The sequence below is a fragment of the Lepisosteus platostomus genome, chromosome 6, assembly GCF_059453375.1.
Source record: "Lepisosteus platostomus isolate fLepPlt1 chromosome 6, fLepPlt1.hap1, whole genome shotgun sequence".
NCBI classification, from domain to species: domain Eukaryota; kingdom Metazoa; phylum Chordata; class Actinopteri; order Semionotiformes; family Lepisosteidae; genus Lepisosteus; species Lepisosteus platostomus.
The window spans coordinates 12,793,779-12,813,623 of record NC_142616.1 but is presented as its reverse complement, the minus strand read 5'-3'; the positions used below and the strand labels follow the sequence as shown (position 1 = coordinate 12,813,623).

At 46.4% G+C, this 19,845-nt stretch overlaps 1 protein-coding gene across 2 annotated transcripts; it reads right to left on the bottom strand.

Annotated features, from left to right (window-relative positions):
* Positions 1-1,963: 1,963 nt before the first annotated feature.
* Positions 1,964-17,436, bottom strand: LOC148660411 (butyrophilin subfamily 1 member A1-like). Of its 2 annotated transcripts, XM_088637819.1 has the most exons (13): positions 17,275-17,436; positions 16,927-17,035; positions 16,765-16,843; positions 15,978-16,086; positions 11,797-12,147; positions 10,321-10,602; positions 9,755-9,862; positions 7,148-7,165; positions 6,681-6,707; positions 5,909-5,941; positions 5,563-5,589; positions 3,651-3,677; positions 1,964-2,523 (listed from the first exon to the last, which is right to left on the bottom strand). In XM_088637819.1, the coding sequence occupies exons 3-13, from the start codon at positions 16,798-16,800 to the stop codon at positions 2,477-2,479; spliced, it is 1,065 nt and encodes a 354-aa protein (XP_088493945.1). In that variant the 5' UTR covers positions 16,801-16,843; positions 16,927-17,035; positions 17,275-17,436; the 3' UTR covers positions 1,964-2,476. The 2 variants fall into 2 exon arrangements, with proteins under 2 accessions (XP_088493945.1, XP_088493946.1); XM_088637820.1 differs by lacking the exons at positions 1,964-2,523; positions 3,651-3,677 and adding an exon at positions 4,337-4,887.
* Positions 17,437-19,845: the final 2,409 nt, after the last annotated feature.

Genomic DNA, 19,845 nt, shown 5'->3' with positions numbered 1-19,845 from the left:
AGCAACGAACTTGGCCGCTGAAATCAGTCCGCAGCTCCGAGCTGAACCTGCTCTCCACTGCAACGAGCCCAGAGTGAGAGCTGCTGCCCTCTAGAGGTGACTGGAGTACAGGACTGACTCCCAGCGCCTCTTCACATGGGGAGACAGCTCAGTGTGGGACAGGCGGAGCTCTGGATCACAGGAGAATAGAGGGGAAACAACACCGGCACTACGGCAGGAAGTCATGTGTCCGTCACTTGGAAAAGGATTGTAATGTTTAACTAAAACTGCTTTCCAGTTAAATCACATTTATTAATAATGAACTTTATTGATGTGTTTATTCATGAGTAATTTATTAAAAACTAATTTTATTGTTTCTATTAATGTATTTAATGTCTATTAATACAAGTAATTTATTAACAATGAAATTTATTGTATATCTTTATTAGTAGCTGTGTGTAAAATATCTTGTATGCGACAGTGTTTTTTCAGATATCCCAGGGAGTGAAGAGAACTGAAAATAAGAAAATATTTAAATAGTTTGAAAGTCTTAAATGTGTTTTGTCACATCTGGGTGTGAATTGAGCAGATTTGTTAATTATTTGTTGTGATGTGACTCTACAATTGTATTTCTTAAGGGAAAGCAGGGATATTCAGAAATTGGGGGAACAGATATTAGCGTTATGTAGTCAAATGTAAAGGTTAAAGAAATAAAAATACTGTAATCACCATCTTTTTAAAAGTGATGATTTGTGACAGTTCTAGATGAAGGCAGTCTGCAGGAATGGCTGTAAGAGCTGATGGAAGGACATCTGTGGATATTACTGCACAGAATGATTTCACCTCAATAACTTTCCTTACTCGTTTCGACATCAGTTTGCTGGACTAATAATTAATTTACCTCCAGATCTCACTGTTTTCACTGTTTGTATTTGTTGAGCCATGTGTTGGTGACCCTGCTCTTCAAGGCTCAGCTGTGTGAATCTGCAGGTGTGTGTTCATGCTGAAGATCACGATGGTCAGGTACAGTATAACTCCTACAGGCAGCGCCTGGCTCAGACAGACTACAGAAGGAGAGAACCTGGCAGTTCTGCTGCAGACCAGTGAAGAGAGCTTTCCCTGGATGGCCAGGTGAGAGGATGGAGTCACTGGTACTGAACTCCTCTGTGCAGAACCGTGCGTCTCGAGAGCAGTGCCAGCAGGAAATGCCGAGTGGCCCTCAAGCTAATAGCAGCGAGGGGCCACACCTCCTCCTGGGTACCAGTGCAACAGCTCCAGAGCAGCCCAGAGTTACCATGGAGATACAGCAGGGAGCCCATAGTCTCCCCCTGAGCCAGGAGACACTGACCCACGGTGCGAGGGAGCAGCGTCCTGAAACTGAGGACAGGGGCTCGGCCTTCAAGACCACAACAAAATCAGACAAAATGGTGGAGGAGCTTTCTCAGCGCAGCAAAGAGGGACTGAGTGAGGCAGAGCAGGGACAACCAAGGACTCTGCTACGAGAGTTTGCAGATGTGTTTGCTGGAAGAGAGGAAGACTGTACTCGTACAAACGAAGCTCAGCGCACCATCGACACTGGCGAAGCAAGACCCATCTGCATCCCTCCCCCCGCCTGGCCATCCACAAGAGAGCCGAGGCAGAGGAAGCAGTCCGGGGTCTGACTGCAGCAGGGGAGATCGAGCCCTCTGACAGGCCCTGATCTCCCCCTGCAGAAGGACGCTTCACTGCTGGTCTGTACAGACTACAGGGACTCAACAACGTGATGGGAAGGGAGCTCAGTGGCGTGCCCAGGTCAGAGTGCCCGGTGTGCCTGGATGACCCTCATTCTCCAGGTCCTGGACAAGTGAAGAAAGGTCAGGGACCTCATGAGGAGGACAGGTCTCTAGACTCACTGAAGACATGAATCTCCTACAGCAAGAGACTCGTTTCCTGTGAGCTTCTGAGCCAGAAGGGTCTCCACAGCCCCTGAAGAGGAGCCACAGTAAACTCCTGGCCAGCCCCCCGGTCAGTTCAGGATGTGAGGAGTTTCATTGGACCCGCATCCTACTACTGCTGGTTTATGGCAATAAATGTTAATTAATAACCATTTAAGTTAAAGACCTGTGTGTGGGGGGTGTACTGACGTGTGATTGTAGTTCCACTTAGAATTTTGTGTCACCATTCATTATCTAAACACACAGACACACACACTCACACCAGAGCCAATTTTGTCCCAAAAGCCAATTGACACACCAGCACATCTTGGACTGTGGGAGGAAACTGGAGCCCCTGGAGGAAACCCATGTGGACACAGGGAGAACATGCAGACTCCACACAGACAGCACCCCAGGAGTTGAACCCAGGGCTCCAGCACTGTGAGGCAGCATGGCTCTCCACTGCACCACTGTGATCCTGATTTTCCACACGTATTCCCAAATCCAAGGTCAGTGGATCTGCCAGGTTCAGCCTGTAGACCCTCATGAAGGAGTGAGCAGAGACCTCAGCACAGGGTAAGATTTCACCAGGAGACAGACCTACCTGCAGCACTGCACAGCCACTGCCACTCTGAAACACAGAGATACACACACTGTTAATCACACACACTGAACACAGAGATACACACACTGTTAATCACAGACACACTCTGAAACACAGAGATACACACACTGTTAATCACAGACACACACTGGGACACAGAGATACACACACTGTTAATCACACACACTGAACACAGAGACACACACACTGTTAATCACAGACACACACTGGGACACAGAGATACACACACTGTTAATCACAGACACACACTGAACACAGAGATACACACACTGTTAATCACAGACTCACACTGAACACAGAGATACAGACACTGTTAATCACAGACACACACTGAACACAGAGATACACACACTGTTAATCACAGTCACACACTGAACACAGAGATACAGACACTTAATCACAGACGCACTCTGAACACAGAGATACAGAAGCTATTCAGAATATATGTGTATTCAGGAACACAGTATATATATGGAGGCAGCACAAAGCTCCAGTAAAGATTAACTGTTGTAATCACATCGATTTCAGATTCTTTATCCCCATGGAAACGTCTCACATTAACATGAGAGGAGGAGAGATCCCCAGTTATTACCCAATCACCTTTAACACAGTGTGAACACCACACACAGTGAGCTGTTGTGCCCCTGTGTTCATCAGTGATCGATCACACTCCTGCTGATGAGCTCTTCTAGTTTCTCCTGTCCTGTTTCACCCATATAGAGGCTGCAAACTGTCTGGACTCTCTGGCCTCAGTCCTCTGTCTTGTTACAGGTTAGTTTGGATACACAGCCCAACCAACACCCCTGCTGTCCAGCTGGTCTTTCTGAAGAAATGTCTAAAATATGTGATGTCAGTGATGATTCGGTAACTCTTTAACTGTTAAACGTAATGCTGAACATTGAGATATATAGTAATATATAAGTATTTAAGAGTGACATCCTTGATTTGTGTTTACTTTTGTGTTTGATATTGCCCTGGTCTTCCTGAGTCCACCAGAATTGCCCTGTTCTGAGTTTCCTGCCCCCAGTGCCCCAGTTTAAATACCCCTCAGCTACTCTACACACTCTCTTCCCCCACACTGGCAGTGAGAGGCCTGAGCCCATCAGAGCTGTGAGTGTACACAGAGTACTTACTCAGGTCAGGGACAGGGCCTCCTATACCTGTACAGAAGAAAGGAGAGGTCAGTACTGAGCTGTGCTGCCCTGCTGGACACTGTGTCCAGCACAGACAGTACTGGGGTTATTATGGCCAGCATGATGTGCTGTTGTGGACAGGTGAAAAGGTCAAAGGACAAAGGTCACATATAGAGGCCATATATAATCTATAGAGAGATCACACTGCCACTGAGTCCAACTCTCACACAGAAACACAGGGACACATTCACACGATTGTATTTCTGTACCTGTAAAGTACATGTCACGGACGTCCAAAGGGACTAACCGTGGGGAGCAGGAGAGCGGAAAAAGACCCATATGCGTAGCGGCGAGACGGGAAAAAGGCCCGGGCTCATTAGTGCAAAGAGTTCAGGAATGCCGTATAGAAACCTATGCCCTCAGGGAGCGGACGTGGGGCGCCCTGGTGTTAGGCAGGTCTCAGGACAGCCGAACGTCAATGCTGAGCAAGGACAGAGTGCAAGACCCGGAAATATATAGCCCAAGGGAAAGAGAGGGACAGGAAGGACAGCAGACCGGCAACTAGGGACAGGACAGAGAAGGAGCGCCCTCTGGCTGCAGAGGGCGTGACAGTACATTAACTCTCTTTCTGGTGTCATTAATTATAATCTGTCTCTTCATCTCAGGGGGTGAAAATAGATCTGAATCAAATAGTTTGGGTACTTTTACACTGACAAACCCACTGACACTGATGAACACCCAGACTCACACTGTCATTCATGCACACTGCTCACAGAGACAGTAAAACAGTAACACACACTCACACTGATGCACACAGATACAGGAACACACTAATACAGACTCACTGCTCTGCACACAATCACACACTTGTATTCCTACTGTATGTTCCCTGCATACCTACACACTCCAGTGATCCCAACACTCTCTGCTCTTCTGTTATTCCACTGGCAGTGATGAACACTGACGCACACACTCACATGGACACACACAGATAGAGTAACACACTATCACACACTCCCTCTGACACTGCTCAACTCACTGTCACAGACACTTGTATTTCTCTATTCACTCCACAACCTCACTACTTCAGAGTCTCCCAGCTCGTCTGTTATGGGTTATGGCCTGGGTATTCACAGGCACTCAGACACACTCAGCACGACTCCTGTTCATCTGGGGGATTGAGGCTGTTTAGTGTTTTCCAGGGAGACGCTGGGTCCTGTCTCTTCAATTCTACTGTCTACAGACACAGAAACAGGGTGTGACAGAGGACTTGTGCCTGGTGTCACATGTTAATTTACACTTTGATTGGATCATTTTAATGCCCAGTCTCTGTGTGGAATATTTGATCAAGTATTTGGTTTCATCACAACATGAATCTGCACCGCTGTCTAAGTTGTTATTAGATATTTGACAGGTATTTCCTTGGGTGATAAGGGGTGGGTGTGTGAACAGGGATCAGGTCAGCAGTGAGACAGTGTTGTGACTGTGATCTAATGAGCTCTTAATTTGTACTTGATTGATCAGTGATCACCTGTTGTGTAATTACTGTAATAATGTGATCTGTGATCTCTGAGTAATAAAATACTCCACTGATGTGACATTTAGTCTCCTACAAGCTATCAGCTTCTCTGAGTGTAAAAAGGTTTTATTATTTAACAACTTGTGTGAATTTATATCTCAATTACTACAGCACTAACATGATTCCACTGGCTGAACGACAACATGATCACTGTGAAAGATATTGAAGTTCTTCACAGGAGTATAAACTAAACCTGCAGTGAACCTCAGTTCACAGTGTTTCTCCTTCTCTTTCCTCCCTCATCAGCACATTTCTCACTGTGACTCAAAACTCATCAATATTAACAATCAATAGCTGAACTGTGTCTTTAACTTCAACTGGAGACAGACCTACCTGCAGCACTGCACAGCCACTGCCACTCTGAAACACAGAGATACACACACTGTTAATCACACACACTGAACACAGAGATACACACACTGTTAATCACAGACACACACTGAGCACAGAGATACAGACACAGTTAATCACAGACACACACTGAACACAGAGATACAGACACTGTTAATCACAGACACACACTTAACACAGAGATACACACACTGTTAATCACAGACACACACTGAACACAGAGATACACACACAGTTAATCACAGACACACACTGGCTCCACATTGGGAATAAGACATCAGTACAGTCAGTGGTGTCAGTCTGCAGTTCCTCCACACAGTGTACATACGTGATTTAGGGATGGGATCTCTCTTCATGGCATCTGTAGAGAGATAAGAGGAAGTTATTGTATTAAAAGTGTATGTTGCTTATTACCGGATATCATACTAGAGTTTATACTGCAGTGTGAAATAAGTTTATTCAGGATCCTCAGTGTCCTCTGCAGTGGGGATCACAGTGTCAGTGAGAGAGAACAGCTGTGTCTGTTAGACTGGTGTCTCAGTCAGTAAGATTGAGCAGCACAATTCAATAAGACAGACAGAGACACCACTGAACTGTCTGTTGTTGTAGCTCTTGAGCCTCTGAAGGTATTTCACACTGATACTGAAAGCTGTTTATTGTAAAGTCATGAAGGACAACACTAGCTGCTCTCACACAGCCTGAGTGACCTGTCCCCACAGTGACCACTGTCACAGCCTGAGTGACCTGTACCTACAGTGACCACTGTCATGGCCTGGGTGACCTGTACCCACAGTGACCACTGTCACTACCTGAGTGACCTGTACCTACAGTCACCACTGTCATGGCCTGAGTGACCAGTACCCACAGTGACCAGTATCACTGCCTGAGTGACCAGTACCCACAGTGACCAGCAAATAACGAATGAACGAACATGTGGCAATATCTGAAGAATCAGAAAGAAGGATTTACTGTGTATCAGTGCAGTAGAGGTCATCACAGTGGAGCTCAGTACATGTCAGCACATATCAGTACAGTAGAGCACAGCTCAGCCTCATCTGTATTTTCACTTCTGTGATCTGACAGACACAGGAGGTACTTACCCAGCTCTGTGCGGATGACAGGAATGGCTGGAAACAAGAGGACATTATTAGACCATCAGGGCTCTCAGTCACTCATGACTCTCAAATCAGTTTAAATATTCAAACTCAAACAGGCAGCAAATACCACCTTCGAGAATTAAACTATCAATGACAAGAAACATAACACATAACATTCTTCTAGGTAAGCATTTTAATCATAAAATCAGTTTCTATACACTGTTTTAAAAAGAAACCATATGTTTTTTTTACCGAGGAACTCCTGTTAAAATGACTTTAGTTAATTATTAATGAAAATTTATGAGAAGCTAGAGAAGAGAGTCTAACTGATTCAATTTGAACTCAAGATGCTTTATTGGCACGACCAATGAATAAATCAGTGTAGCCAAAGCTATACAAATACAATTAACATCAAATCTACAGACACTTACAGAAATGTGACAATACAGACACATCTCACAGTCACTCACCATTGAGCTTCTCCTCCCCTGTAAACAAACACAGACACTGGAGTCAGACACACAGGAACAGAGCTGGAGAAACTGGACAACGACTTTGGGCATTGTCTCCATTACAGGTGTTATACAGTACATCTTACTTGATATAAGAACAGAAAGGGAGCAGCCCATACAGTCAGTGTGGAAGTTAGTATCTCATCCAGCTGTGTCTTGAAAGGAAGCAGGTATCGACTCCAACAGCTTGGCTGGGCAGCTTGTTCCCTCTCCCACCACCCTTTGTGTAAGGACGTTATCTTCTGTTCTCAGTTTTTAATGCATTTATTCAGAAAATGGAAACCCCATCATCAAAATTGATCCCTCCTATCTCTCATAGATAAAAATGTTTGCCACACTACAGTAAATCAAAATCACTTCACCCCATTCTGTAATGTTTAATCACAGACTTTGGGTAACTGTGGTTAAAAAGAAATTCAATTCTCACTGTGATTAGAGTGTGCTGTATGTACCCACTACCTCATTATCTCTCTGGACTCCAGGTATCCTCTCTGTAGATCTAACTGTGACACAGTGGACACAGTCGTGACCGCAGACCACATACATCAGTAGCACAGTGACTCCTACAGTAGGATGAACATCACAAAGCATCCCTGTCCAGCAGTAACCTCACACTGACAAAGGGCTTCTGTCCTGAAGAAACACCAGGAGTATCAGACACAAAGTAAAGCTGGAATATGAGTCTAGATTAGAGCAGAGACCTCTACTCAGAACTCAGAGTGGATTCTGGGTTATTTAAATTGCAAGAACTGGAAAACAAAATACTTCACTGTGTCAGTAGATAGACTTGTTCTTCACAGAGCAGAGCAGTGGAGTCTGGAGGTTATGAGGAATTCAGTGATGTGGATTTACAGCAGTTATTCCTTTATTGACTACAGGGTGATCTGCAGATGTGATACAGAACAGACACCTGACACACCTACAGGCAGGGTCTGCTGTCAGCCCTGCTCCTGTACTGAACCCAGACTGCAGTCTGGTCTGTGAGAGCGATGAGGGTAACAGCAGCTCTGTGATGATGTCCTGTATTAACTGGGTCTCTACAGTCCAGAGCAAAACCCTCTTCTCTCTGTGGAGTCTTCCTGGTTAAACACTGTGATAACACCATCCTGTCATGGAGATGGAGCTGAGACAGTGGACAGTGTTTTAATTCCCTGATCATTAATGCTGCCCCATCTAGATTCAGTCTAAATTGTTGTGCCTTTCAGCAGCTCCATTATTGTTGTCTCTTGGGACTTGTTCTAGAACTGAGTGCAAATCCAGTGTGTTTCCATCTTCTGATGTCCTCACTGTCCTCTGTGTCCTCACTGGTCATTAAGAGATCAGGGAGGTGTTTGTACAGAGTAATAAATAACAGCTCCCTGCCCTGGTCCTGCTCAGCACTGATTACTGTCCCTTCAGCAGCTGTGTGAGAGACTCTCCCACACAGACACTGCTGGTTTCACTGGGGAAGACCTGCTGGTTGTGAAGAGAAGCTCCAGTAAGATCTGCTGAGCTGTTTCCTGCTGTACCAGTTGTATCAGACAGGCTGGAGAAGATCCTGTACTGACTGCAGTCTAGAGAAGTGTGTTCAGTAGAGTGTGTGACCCTGATATATTAACCAGCAGCTGTATCAGACAGGCTGGAGAAGATCCTGTACTGACTGCAGTCCAGAGAGCTGTGTTCAGTAGAGTGTGTGACTCTGATATATTAACCAGCAGCTGTATCAGACAGGCTGGAGAAGATCCTGTGAGGAGACTGAGGCCCAGTACTGAGGATCAGCTCCTCTCCTCAGCTCACTCTGTCTCTCTCACTCTGTGACACAGGGAGACTGAGAGACTGTACAGATCTTCCAGAATGACCTCACTGAGACGGTGCAGACCACAGCAGGACAGATTCTCAGGGATCAGCTCTGCTGTATGTTAATCTCCTCTAGGGCAGCTGTCAGAATATTAGGATTACAGCTGCAGTGGGATAAACAGTGAGTTCAGATCTGAAATCTACTAAATATCCATCAGGTGTATTAGATTGTTACTGATTAACATGGACAAGGAAACATTGAAACACTAATTGTTTCTAGAGAGTATTGGACACAGCGCTGGTGTCACTATAACCACTAACACACTGTTCTCCAGGGGGTGAGAATCAGGAGAGAGCCCAGCAGGAAGATCCTGGCTGTGCTGGGATTCTCTGAGTTTCCATCCCAGAGGAGAAGGTCAGATGTTCACTGTTGCCCATAGCTGATGGAACAGCTCCTGAGTAACTTCACCCTGATTCACCTCCACTGGAAACTCACAGTGAGACACAGCTGAAGACAGAGGAGCTCTGACACTGGAGGAGCTGGGTCTGTCTCTGCAAGGACAGCTGCTGTGGGCCGGTTCTGGTTCTGACTGATAGGAACCCATCCCACAGTGTAGATCTCCCTCTATAACCCATTCTGAGAAGCTGAGCTGCTGGGATCTACAGCTCTTGACAGGGTGTCTGTACACTGACTCCTGTTATCTAGAGTAGGGTGTGCTGCTCAGACACTGTCATTTACAGTCCATCCTGACACAGACATTCAGACACACATCTATAATGAGCACATACTGTCCATTCTTCTCCACTGGATCACCAGAAGTGCTGCTGCTGCTACAGTCACAGCTGCTAACAAGAAGAGAGCCACCATCCACCCAGAGGACGCAGGGAAAAAGTCTCCTGGAAAATAGAAAAATAAGAGGTTTCTTATTGAGACTGATTTTAATACATGTAGTAAGTAGTTAGTATTCATTGCAGGCACATATTTTAAACCCAGTGCTGAGATTCAATAAAGCATGAGAGATACTTCATGTTCTTGATTCTTTAGTTACACAGAAAGCAGAGATAGGATCAGTTGTTTTAATTTAATCTTGAACCTTTCAGAATTTATACTTTTTTTCTGATTATCAGATAAAGTATTTACAGAAAGTGTCTTATTGAGAGTGGTGTTACTGTGTGTCACCTGATTGTATGTGCCTGACAGATTCAGCACTTTGTATTGAGTGTTGATCTGAGTCATTTCATCATTAGTTCCTATGCTGGGCTGTGCCCAGTGGCCCAGGTGTGTTATGTCCTGGGTGTGTGTGAGACCTCAGGTGTGTGACAGCTGAGCTCCACTGTTCGTGTTCAATACTCACTGGGAATGTGGAGCTGAGAGCCCCAGTCTGGCTCAGGCAGAGCACTTCTGACCAGACAGGAGAAGATGTTGGACTCCTGCTGGACTGGGATGGAGCTGCTGACACTGAGGAGCCCCTGACTGTCCCTCTCCACTGTGCTGCTGGACAGTGACGTCACATCATGTCCATCCCTGTCTGTCCAGGTCACTGCAGGCACAGGGACCCACCCCTCTGATCTGCACAGCAGCTGGGTGTGACCTCCTCCAGGGGAGTGGAGAGACACTGAGGGCTGGGAGCCCAGGGCTGTGGGTTCGACACAACAGGAGATATTTCACAGCTGATAAAAGCCCACTGTCGCTTTGATTTCAGAACACAGAAATGATAAAGACTTGTTTAAATCAACAGTTTGAATTATCTGTATATTATAACTCTTAAAGTTTCTCCACTCAAGTTGACAGTTGAGCTGTCAGCTGATGAACTGGAGTGTTGAGGTATCAGTGTGTCTGTATATACAGGAGACAGGATCAGTATCACAGACAGATAAGTGTGGAAAATGATCCACTTGGATGAGTGTTGAGCTGTGTAATCTTTTGTTGTGTTTTGTAGTGTTGTAGTGAATTCTGCAGTGTTAATTTGTAGTTTTGTTAAAAAAAACGAATTTTATAGTATGGTGTAGAACTGTTTAATGCAGTACTGTGTTTGGTTGTATTGAGTTGTGCTTTGTTGTGTTGTTCTGTGCTGTGTTGAGCTGTGCTGTGATGTGTTATGTTTTATATACAGGATATGTTTTATAGTATTGCGTTGTGCAGTGCTGTACTGTGTTGAGTAGTGTTGTGCTCTGTTGTGTAGTGTTGTATTGGCACTGAGTGTGTTACTGTGTGTACTGAGGTGACATCAAAACACAGGTACAGTACCTCAGTCTCTCTAATGTCTCTCCCTGTGCAGACTGGGTGTATGTGTAATGTTGTATTGTGTTATGTAGTGCTGTATTGATACTGAATGTGTTAATGTGTGTGTAGTGTGGTTCTGACTTGTGAGGAGAAATAACTGTTGTTCTCCAGCCATTAGACTTTCATCTGAATTAAAAATAAGGTAAAGTTGTTTGTTTCAGTTCTGTCCAATTTGATATCATAAAGCTGAACTCTCAGGTAAGGAGAAAGAGAGGACTGTATTTCAGTCATTAAGAGCACCTGAAATCTTCTCTTTATAAGGACAAGGAAAGAGAAATTAGACTGTGACATCTCAAATGTGTAATACTGTAATCTTTAAGTGTGAAGCCTGTTTAGAATGAGGGAAATAGAAAAAATGAATGTATTTCAGTTACAACCAGTGTAAATTCTGTGAGAAACTAACATATCCAGAACATTAGCACTGCAAAGTAACTGTATTTACTCTATCACTGTGTTATTATTTATTATTACTGAGTATTGATGTGATCAGTGACTCATCACAGATATAACTCTCTTCAGACAGTAAACCAGACTGAAAGACTCTCACCTCTCACACCCAGGTCAATACCAGTGTCATCATCATACCTCCGGCCAGAGAGCACCATACATCTGTACTGTCCATGATCAGAGCGTCTCACGTCTCTCAGTACTAGAGACACATTGCCTCTGGGGAGCTCACCCAGGAACAAATCAACCCGTCTCCTGTAGGCTGGATTCTGTAAATCAATGTTATAGTCCTGAGCTTCGTATAAACAAACAAAGTTATCATAACCATCTCTAAACCAGCGGATCTCTAGGTCCACAGCGCTGATGTCTGGTGAGAGGTAACAGGGCAGGACAGCGTCTTCACCAGGGAAAACAAACACAGGAGCAGCTGGACCAACAACCCGAAACGTCTCTGAAAGAGAAAGAGCACACAGCTGACATGAGTCTCAGCCTCTACACAGACACACACTGAGACAAACTGGAGACTCATACTGACAGAGTGAAGAGAAGCAGTTCACTGATCTACAAACAGCCCATTAATGATCCAGAGAGGAGGACTGAGGATCAGTGAGTGTCTCATCTCCCCTTCCTCACACCAGATATTCTCAGACACTCAGATTCTCAGCTTCACTCAGTGAGCAGCTCTGCCCTCAGTGAGAGGAGCTCTGACTGTTTTCACTGAGGATCTCTCACTCTGCATTCCTCCAGACTGGCACAGAGAACCATGGACTGCAGACACGTTGTTGAGAAGAACAAGCTGTTCAGCCCATCAGTGCTCCTCCCTCTCCTGCACCCTGAGAGAGTGTTACAGCATCAGGCCAGACCTGACCGTCCAGAGTCTCTGTCTCCACTGCACGTCCTGCTGAGGTCCCAGTGACTCTCAGAGCTGCTACAGACACAGTCAGAGTCTTGTCTCATTGGTTCACTGGAGCTGTTTGACCTGTTTTAGGGGTCCTGAGGTAGAAATCTGGACGTGGGGAGGTTTGTCTGGTGGTTTAAGAATGTTATCTTTAATATTTCAATGTCTGTATTTTGTCTGAAAAACAATGGGGTTCAGGGCTGGTGGTGACTTTTACCCCAGCTATAATAGTTTGTGACACTGATTTCCCAAAAAATATAATTATCTTACAGTATTTTACAGTATATCTCTCTTTTTGCATTTGTCATGTTTAAACTTCAAACAAAATTCTAGCTGCCAGCTTCTTTACAGTCATTTACTAAAGTGTATTAGTATATGATATGTTAGATCTCATTCCTGATGTTAGTTGTAATATATCCCCTGATGTGCTGCCCTGATGCTGGTCTCTTCAGCTCCTGGCTCATATTAACTGGGCTGCATCTTCTCCAGGAGCTGTCTGCCCCAGTTTCATCGCCCAGACTGGTTTCTCAGGCTCCTCGTCCAGCATCTAACTGTGTTCACAATCAGTCTGTATCTTACAGTGCAAAATAAACAATTCCAACACGCTGACCCTTGATGAAGAAGACAGAATATAAACAAGTCCACTGTCTCTGGAGTCCAGTCTGCTGCCTGTGTCTCTTCTGTGGTAAACTGTCCATCCTCCCATATTCCTCTTTCTGTTTCCTCTTCTCTCGCCATTTTGTCACGCCCCGCCCTCGCAAACAGCATTACATTCCCAAGCCCACCGTTTCACGATCACATTTCTAACTGAACCACATTCCCACAGGCACCGGATTCCATAGATTCTCACTCCTGAACCAGTTATCTAACCACGTCCCTCTCCCTTCAGTTTTTAAAGTTCCCTCACACACCAACCCATGCTCACTGTTGAAGAGCCTCCTTTAGAGTTTTCTAGTGCGTGTTTTTGTCTTGGATTTCCTGTTTTTTTTACTCAACTTTTCCCTTTTCGATCTAGTCTCTTGGATTTCGCCTTTTGGATTGTCTTCTCAGTTTGTCTCAGCCATTTCTGGTTATCTGATCTCTAGCTCTCCTACTGACCTTGCTTCTGGATTACGATTTTGGATTGTTTGCCTCTGCATCCCGCAGAATTCACAGCTACACACAGGATCCTCAGAAAACTACCTGACACATTTCTTCTCAAATCTCCAGGTAAATATTCTTGTTTTCTCAGCTTGTGTGTTTGTTGTTCTGTTTCTTCACCATCTGTTCATGTCCTGCCTGTTCTTCTTGTTCTGTTCTTATTCTGTCCTCTTGATCTGTCTGACTCGTCTTCCTCAGTTTATAATCCATGTCCTGCTCTCTCCTGCTCCTCCCCTCTGTCTCTGTCACAGACGTGCTGTCAGGCCCACTCCCACATATTCTACCCCACAACCCTCTGCTTTTGCCCCAGCTGCTCTTGAAGCCACCTGCCCAGCTCCAGGTCTGCCCAGCATCTGGACCACCTCTGGGACAGTAAACAGGTATCGTACAACATCGTCTCTCTCTGCTGCCCCCTGCTGTCCAGCACAGCTCAGGGGTTGTCCCTATTTCCCAGCTCCCTCCAGCTTCATCCCCTCTTTGCCCCAGACTCCTCAGCACAGCCAGCAGTGTCTCAGATCCCTGCGTCCAGCCCTGCTCTCCCAGCTCCTCAAGCCCAGGACAACCCCTCGGGATGATCACTCCTCTCCCTGCTCCTCCCAGTTCCTTGATGCTCCCTCTCACTCCAGCAGCAGTCTGGACGAAGTGAAGACCTTCATCTTGTCCATCTCCTCCTTCACTCTCCTCACTCCCTCCAGCCCAGGAGAGCTGAGCAAAGTCCTTCCTGTGTTCTGGTCAGTGTTCACTGTTCCCAGGCCTCTCCGACAGGAGCTTCTTTCCTCTGAGTTTCATTACAACACACTGGGCTTCGATTCACTGCAGATAAAACATGGTCCCTCTCCTGTCATCAACTTCCTTGGAATTAATCTCAGTTATGAAGATTTCTGCTTCCTTGCCTGACAGTAAGCTTGACTGTAATCAGTATTTTACAAACTCAGCTCCTTTCAGCTGAACAGCTCTGGGGCCGTGATTCTCCAGTCAGTACAGCCTCTTCAGCAGCCTGTCCCTGTGCTGCTGCTGCTCTCCCTCCTCCAGAGGAGCAGCTCAGTGTAATAGAGCTGTGAAGGAAGGGTGATGCTCTGTCAGTCAGTGGTCACTCAGGGAGGCACAGCTGTAGGGGACTGATGGTTTGATGAGCTCCAGCTGGGGGCTCCTCTATAAACAGCCTGTCTGCCCTCTCGAGAGGACTGCTTGCTCTCTCAGGCCATGGAGACTGAAGGAAAAGCGCTTCTCCTTGGAACAGTGATGCTTATCACTAGAGAGCTCTCCCCAGCCCACCAGGACTGAGTGTGTGTTTGATACACAGTCCAGCAGGAGAGAGAGAGAGAGATGCTGGCAGCTGTGGGGATGTTTCCAGTGTTTGTCTTCAGCTGGGATACAGCAGGGCTGGTTCTTCATCAGGCCTGCACAGTGAGCCAGCAAGCCTGTACTTCATCCTTTTCAACATTTAAACACGTCTCATTTCTACCAGGACAATGAGGAAGAGCTGAGAGCTGCAGAGCTCCTGAGGTACAAGAGTAAAGAGCTCTGAGTCTGCTGGGCGAGAGCTGTGGGCCGCAGGTCTCCAGAAGAGAGAGTGTGTGAGGGGCAGTGACAGTGATACTGGAGCCTGAGAGAGAAACACATCCTCCAGCAGGACAGCAGGGCTGCAGGCTGAGCAGTCTGGGGGCGACTGTGTGTGAGAGCAGCCTGGCCTGGAGAGCAGAGAGCTGTCATCACAGACGCTCAGGAGGTGAAACCAGCATTTTAGCTGTGAGAGTGAAGCTGTGCAGGAAGACAGTAGCTGGAGAAGAGCTGCAGTCAATGTAGAGAATATAGACAAGAGCAGAGTGTTACAGGCAGGAAAGACAAACATGACCTACAGGACCTTTAACAGAGAGACTGCAAGGGGACTTCAGAGTCAATCCAGTGCTCCTCTCCAGAGGTAACAGTCAAACATGAACCAGAGCGGACATGATGAGAAAGTGCATTTAAACCTGAGAACAGGAGGCACACAAGGCTGTGGGAGTGAAGATCGTGGTGTCAGGTCAAGCTCCTGAAACTTGTATCTTGGCTTCTTGCAAGAACAGGTTCACCCTCACGTTCTGATCACTGAATAATTCAGAATTAAGAGATTTTAAAATGTTCTAATGTTCAAATTATAAGTTTCAGATGTTTTGTTTCCAGAAACTGTAATGAAACCAGTCTTCGGTATGAGGGCCTTGTTCATGTTATTGATTAAAACACCAATAAGAGTCTCACTGTACCTGATCCTGAGACAGAGGACTGGTGGAGAAACAGCAGAGTCACAAAGACCCACTGTGACTGGTCAGCCTTCATCTCTGAAATAAACACTATGATGGAGATCAATGGTCTCTGAAAGATACAGGCAGACAGATCATTCAGCTCACTTACTGACTGATCTCACTGTCACTCCAGCACACAGCAGCTTCAGTCCTGACTGACTGATCACTCACACACTGCTGTATCTGACTGATCTCACTGTCACTCCAGCACACAGCAGCTTCAGTCCTGACTGACTAATCACTCACACACTGCTGTATCTGACTGATCTCACTGTCACTCCAGCACACAGCAGCTTCAGTCCTGACTGATCACTCACACACTGCTGTATCTGACTGATCTCACTGTCACTCCAGCACACAGCAGCTTCAGTCCTGACTGATCACTCACACACTGCTGTATCTGACTGATCTCACTGTCACTCCAGCACACAGCAGCTTCAGTCCTGACTGATCACTCACACACTGCTGTATCTGACTGATCTCACTGTCACTCCAGCACACAGCAGCTTCAGTCCTGACTGATCACTCACACACTGCTGTATCTGACTGATCTCACTGTCACTCCAGCACACAGCAGCTTCAGTCCTGACTGATCACTCACACACTGCTGTATCTGACTGATCTCACTGTCACTCCAGCACACAGCAGCTTCAGTCCTGACTGATCACTCACACACTGCTGTATCTGACTGATCTCACTGTCACTCCAGCACACAGCAACTAAATCGAATTAGTTTTCTGACTCTGACCTGGTGTAAATAGAAAACAAGCATTATTTTATCCATCCATTCCTGTTTATCCAGTCTGGAGTCACAGGTGCGCTGAAGCCTAACACAGAAAGCAAGGGGACAGGATTCCAGTCAGACAGTGTTTCCTGACTCCTTATACTACTGGACAATAACTGGACTCACCTGTTTCACCTCACAGGACGTTCACACTGTGAATTACAGTCCATATCGTGGAGAAAAGTTTAATCTTCCTTGTGCTGAGAGTCGTTGCTCACAGAGAGATGCTGTTCAACTACAGGAAGCACAAAGTGAAAGAGAAACCTTCAGGAAAGACAGGAAATGTACTGTTTGTCTGCCGTCAGATCCGATACGTTGAAATAAAGGAGAAAACTCAAACATTTGACATCATCAGGTTATGATTCACAACAATAAGTCGTCTGTTTAGTGACTAACTGTCTGAGTGTACAGGACAGCAGCTAACCCTGCAGCACACTGTGCTGTTAACTGCTCGGAGACAGACAGGATACTTACACACTGGACAACCTGCTCCTGCTGCTCTGAGCTCCTCTCTCTCTTGTTCTGAAAGAAATATTTGAGTATCTGAGGCCTCTTAATAACTAGATCTGAAAAAGGATCTGTTCACCTCACCTCTCACACCCTGTTTACCAGAGTAATGAAATATTTTCACTTTCTGTTCTCAGTGAAACACAGAGAGGAGTGCAGGAGAGGATTCTGGGAAACTGGGCTGTGGCGGCAGGTTGTGCTGTAGTCATGTGACTCACAGCTCTGTGTTCAAGGACATTTCTGTGGAGATAAGAATATTAACAATCAGAGAAGAGAACTGAAACTAAGAAAATATTTAGTGTGAGTCTTAAATGTGTTTTGTCACATCTGGGTGTGAATTGAACATATTTGAACATATTTGTTATTTTTTTGTTGTGATGAGTCTCTACAATTGTATTTCTTAAGGGAAAGCAGGGATATTCAGAAATTGGGGGAACAGATATTAAAGTTATGTAGTCAAATGTAAAGGTTAAAGAAATAAAAATACTGTAATCGTCATCTTTTTAAAAGTGATGATTTGTGTCAGTTCTAGATGAAGGCAGTCTGCAGGAATGGCTGTAAGAGCTGATGGAAGGACATCTGTGGATATTACTGCTGTTGTAACAGAAAGAATAAGGTTCTGGATCCCGAGATGAAGTAAAACAGATGAGTTTATTGCATGCAAGGAACAATAAAGCCGAAGTCTTGTTTCCCGCAAGAAACAACAAAACCGAAGTATTGTTCCATGTGCCGGTACAAACTTTTAGGTTATATAGTCCTTGCTTGCTGCTTCAGACGTCATTCGGTGTTATGGTAAGAGGGGGTCATGGTATTTGGCCAGTTAAAAGACCCTGGCCAAATGGTCAGTTTAAGATTACGCCCCCAGGGGGTTCCTAGCTCGCATCTGGAATCCTTATCCGTTAACCCCCTTTCCTGCCATAAACCCCTGTTGCTTAGAAGTCTAATTTTCAGGCAGAACTGACTTAAGTTAACCCTTTTTACATCTTGTCTCTTACTTCAAGAGGGATTTGAAGTGAGGGAGAGGAGCTGTCAGGATACCCTGCTCCTCTGGGCTGATTCATCCACTGGGAAGAGCAAAGGTTTCTGTCTCCATCTCGGCTCCAGCAGGAAGGAACAGGAGTGTTTTTGCTAGAGGGCTGGTCTGTCTTCCAGGCCTGTGGGAGTCCGAAATCCAGGGCTGCTTGAGGAGATACAGCTTCGATTCTGGGCAGATGGCTGTGTGGTGGCTCATTTCTCAGGCCCCATGAAAGGCTCCCAGTGTGCTGCAGGGAGCAGAGGGGCTGTTCAAGCAGGACTGAGCTGAGGCACTGCTGCTGCAGGAGTGAGGCAGCGGCGTATCGTCTCCCCACAGCTGAGAGAGACAGGGAGCACAGGCTGAGTCCACAGGCCCCTGGTCTCCCATCCGCACAGACAGGAGCTCTCTCAGCACGAGGGGAGAGGAGCCAGCAGACCTGCGCTGCCATGTCAGGGACATGAGAGCTGTTCACACACAGGCTGCACCCGGTCCGCTGGGACAGCCAGTGAAGATCTGGTGCTCAGTGAAGAGTGAGAGTGAAGAGTGGAGATGCAGTGGAAACGTGAGGAGAGAGAAGTGGGAGACACAGAGTGAACTGGATTGAATCCTCAAGTGTCCAGAGAGGGAAGAGTTAGGGAGAAGAGTCAAGAGAAGAGCAGAAGAGGAAGAGGAGGACTGTAGAGTCTTTTCTGACACCAGTTCTGGTCACACTTCTGTATCCAAGGACATTTCTGTTACTTGTTTACTTACTACTTACTTACTAAAGGGTTACTAAAGGGTTGCAGCGGGCCGAGAGTGTGGACAACGCGCCGTGCTGTCCCCCGGTCCCCAGGCAGTGCACGAGGATCGCTTTGTTCCGGGCGTCCGGCACGTTTGTGAGCTCAGGTGCAGCCCAGTGAGTCCTGAAGGAGTCCAGCCAGCGAGTCCAGGGCGCTGGAGGCTCAACAGGTCAAGTGAGGAACGGGGGGGCAGTGGGAGTGAAGACTCCTTCCTCGCCGCCAGTGTGACACCGAGGAAGACCAGGGACTGAGACGTCCGCTCTTCATTGTGCAGAACTCGTAACTGACACCCGCCAAGGCACGTCAGTACTGTAAAGAGGTGACCCCCAAACCCCAAGCGCAGCAGCGTCGTAACCCCCAAACGGACTCTGTGAGCGATATATCAGTGTTCCTCTGCTGAAGCCGCAGTCGAGATATATTTTGGAATTTGCGTGCACCAGGGTGCAATTACTTGTTAGGAGATCATGATTTTGTCGTCTACAGCTCTCCTGGAATGAAGACCCGCAGCACCTGAAGGGCTCTTCCAGCAGATCCACAAGGCAGGACTGGCAGTAAAAGCAGCGGAGAGCTCTTCATCACGGAAGGAGGTGTTGTTCCTGGGGTATGTTGTCAGCAGTGGGGTGTTGGAGCACCAGGTACACAAGATCAAGGCCTTGCTTGACAAACTGCGGCCAGCCCGGAGAAAACAAGTCTGATCCTCCTTCGGACTCGTGGGCTGGTACCGCAGGTTTCTTCCCAGAGTCT

Excerpts from the sequence above, each read along its gene's own strand:
- LOC148660411 (XM_088637819.1), bottom strand. The coding sequence starts at position 16,800 with ATGGATAAAATAATGCTTGTTTTCTATTTACACCAG. Across the intron at positions 10,603-11,796 it reads TATTGACCTGGGTGTGAGAG|CCCTGGGCTCCCAGCCCTCA; the intron begins GTGAGAGTCTTT and ends TCGAACCCACAG. Across the intron at positions 2,524-3,650 it reads AGGCCCTGTCCCTGACCTGA|AGTGGCAGTGGCTGTGCAGT; the intron begins GTAAGTACTCTG and ends TCTGTGTTTCAG.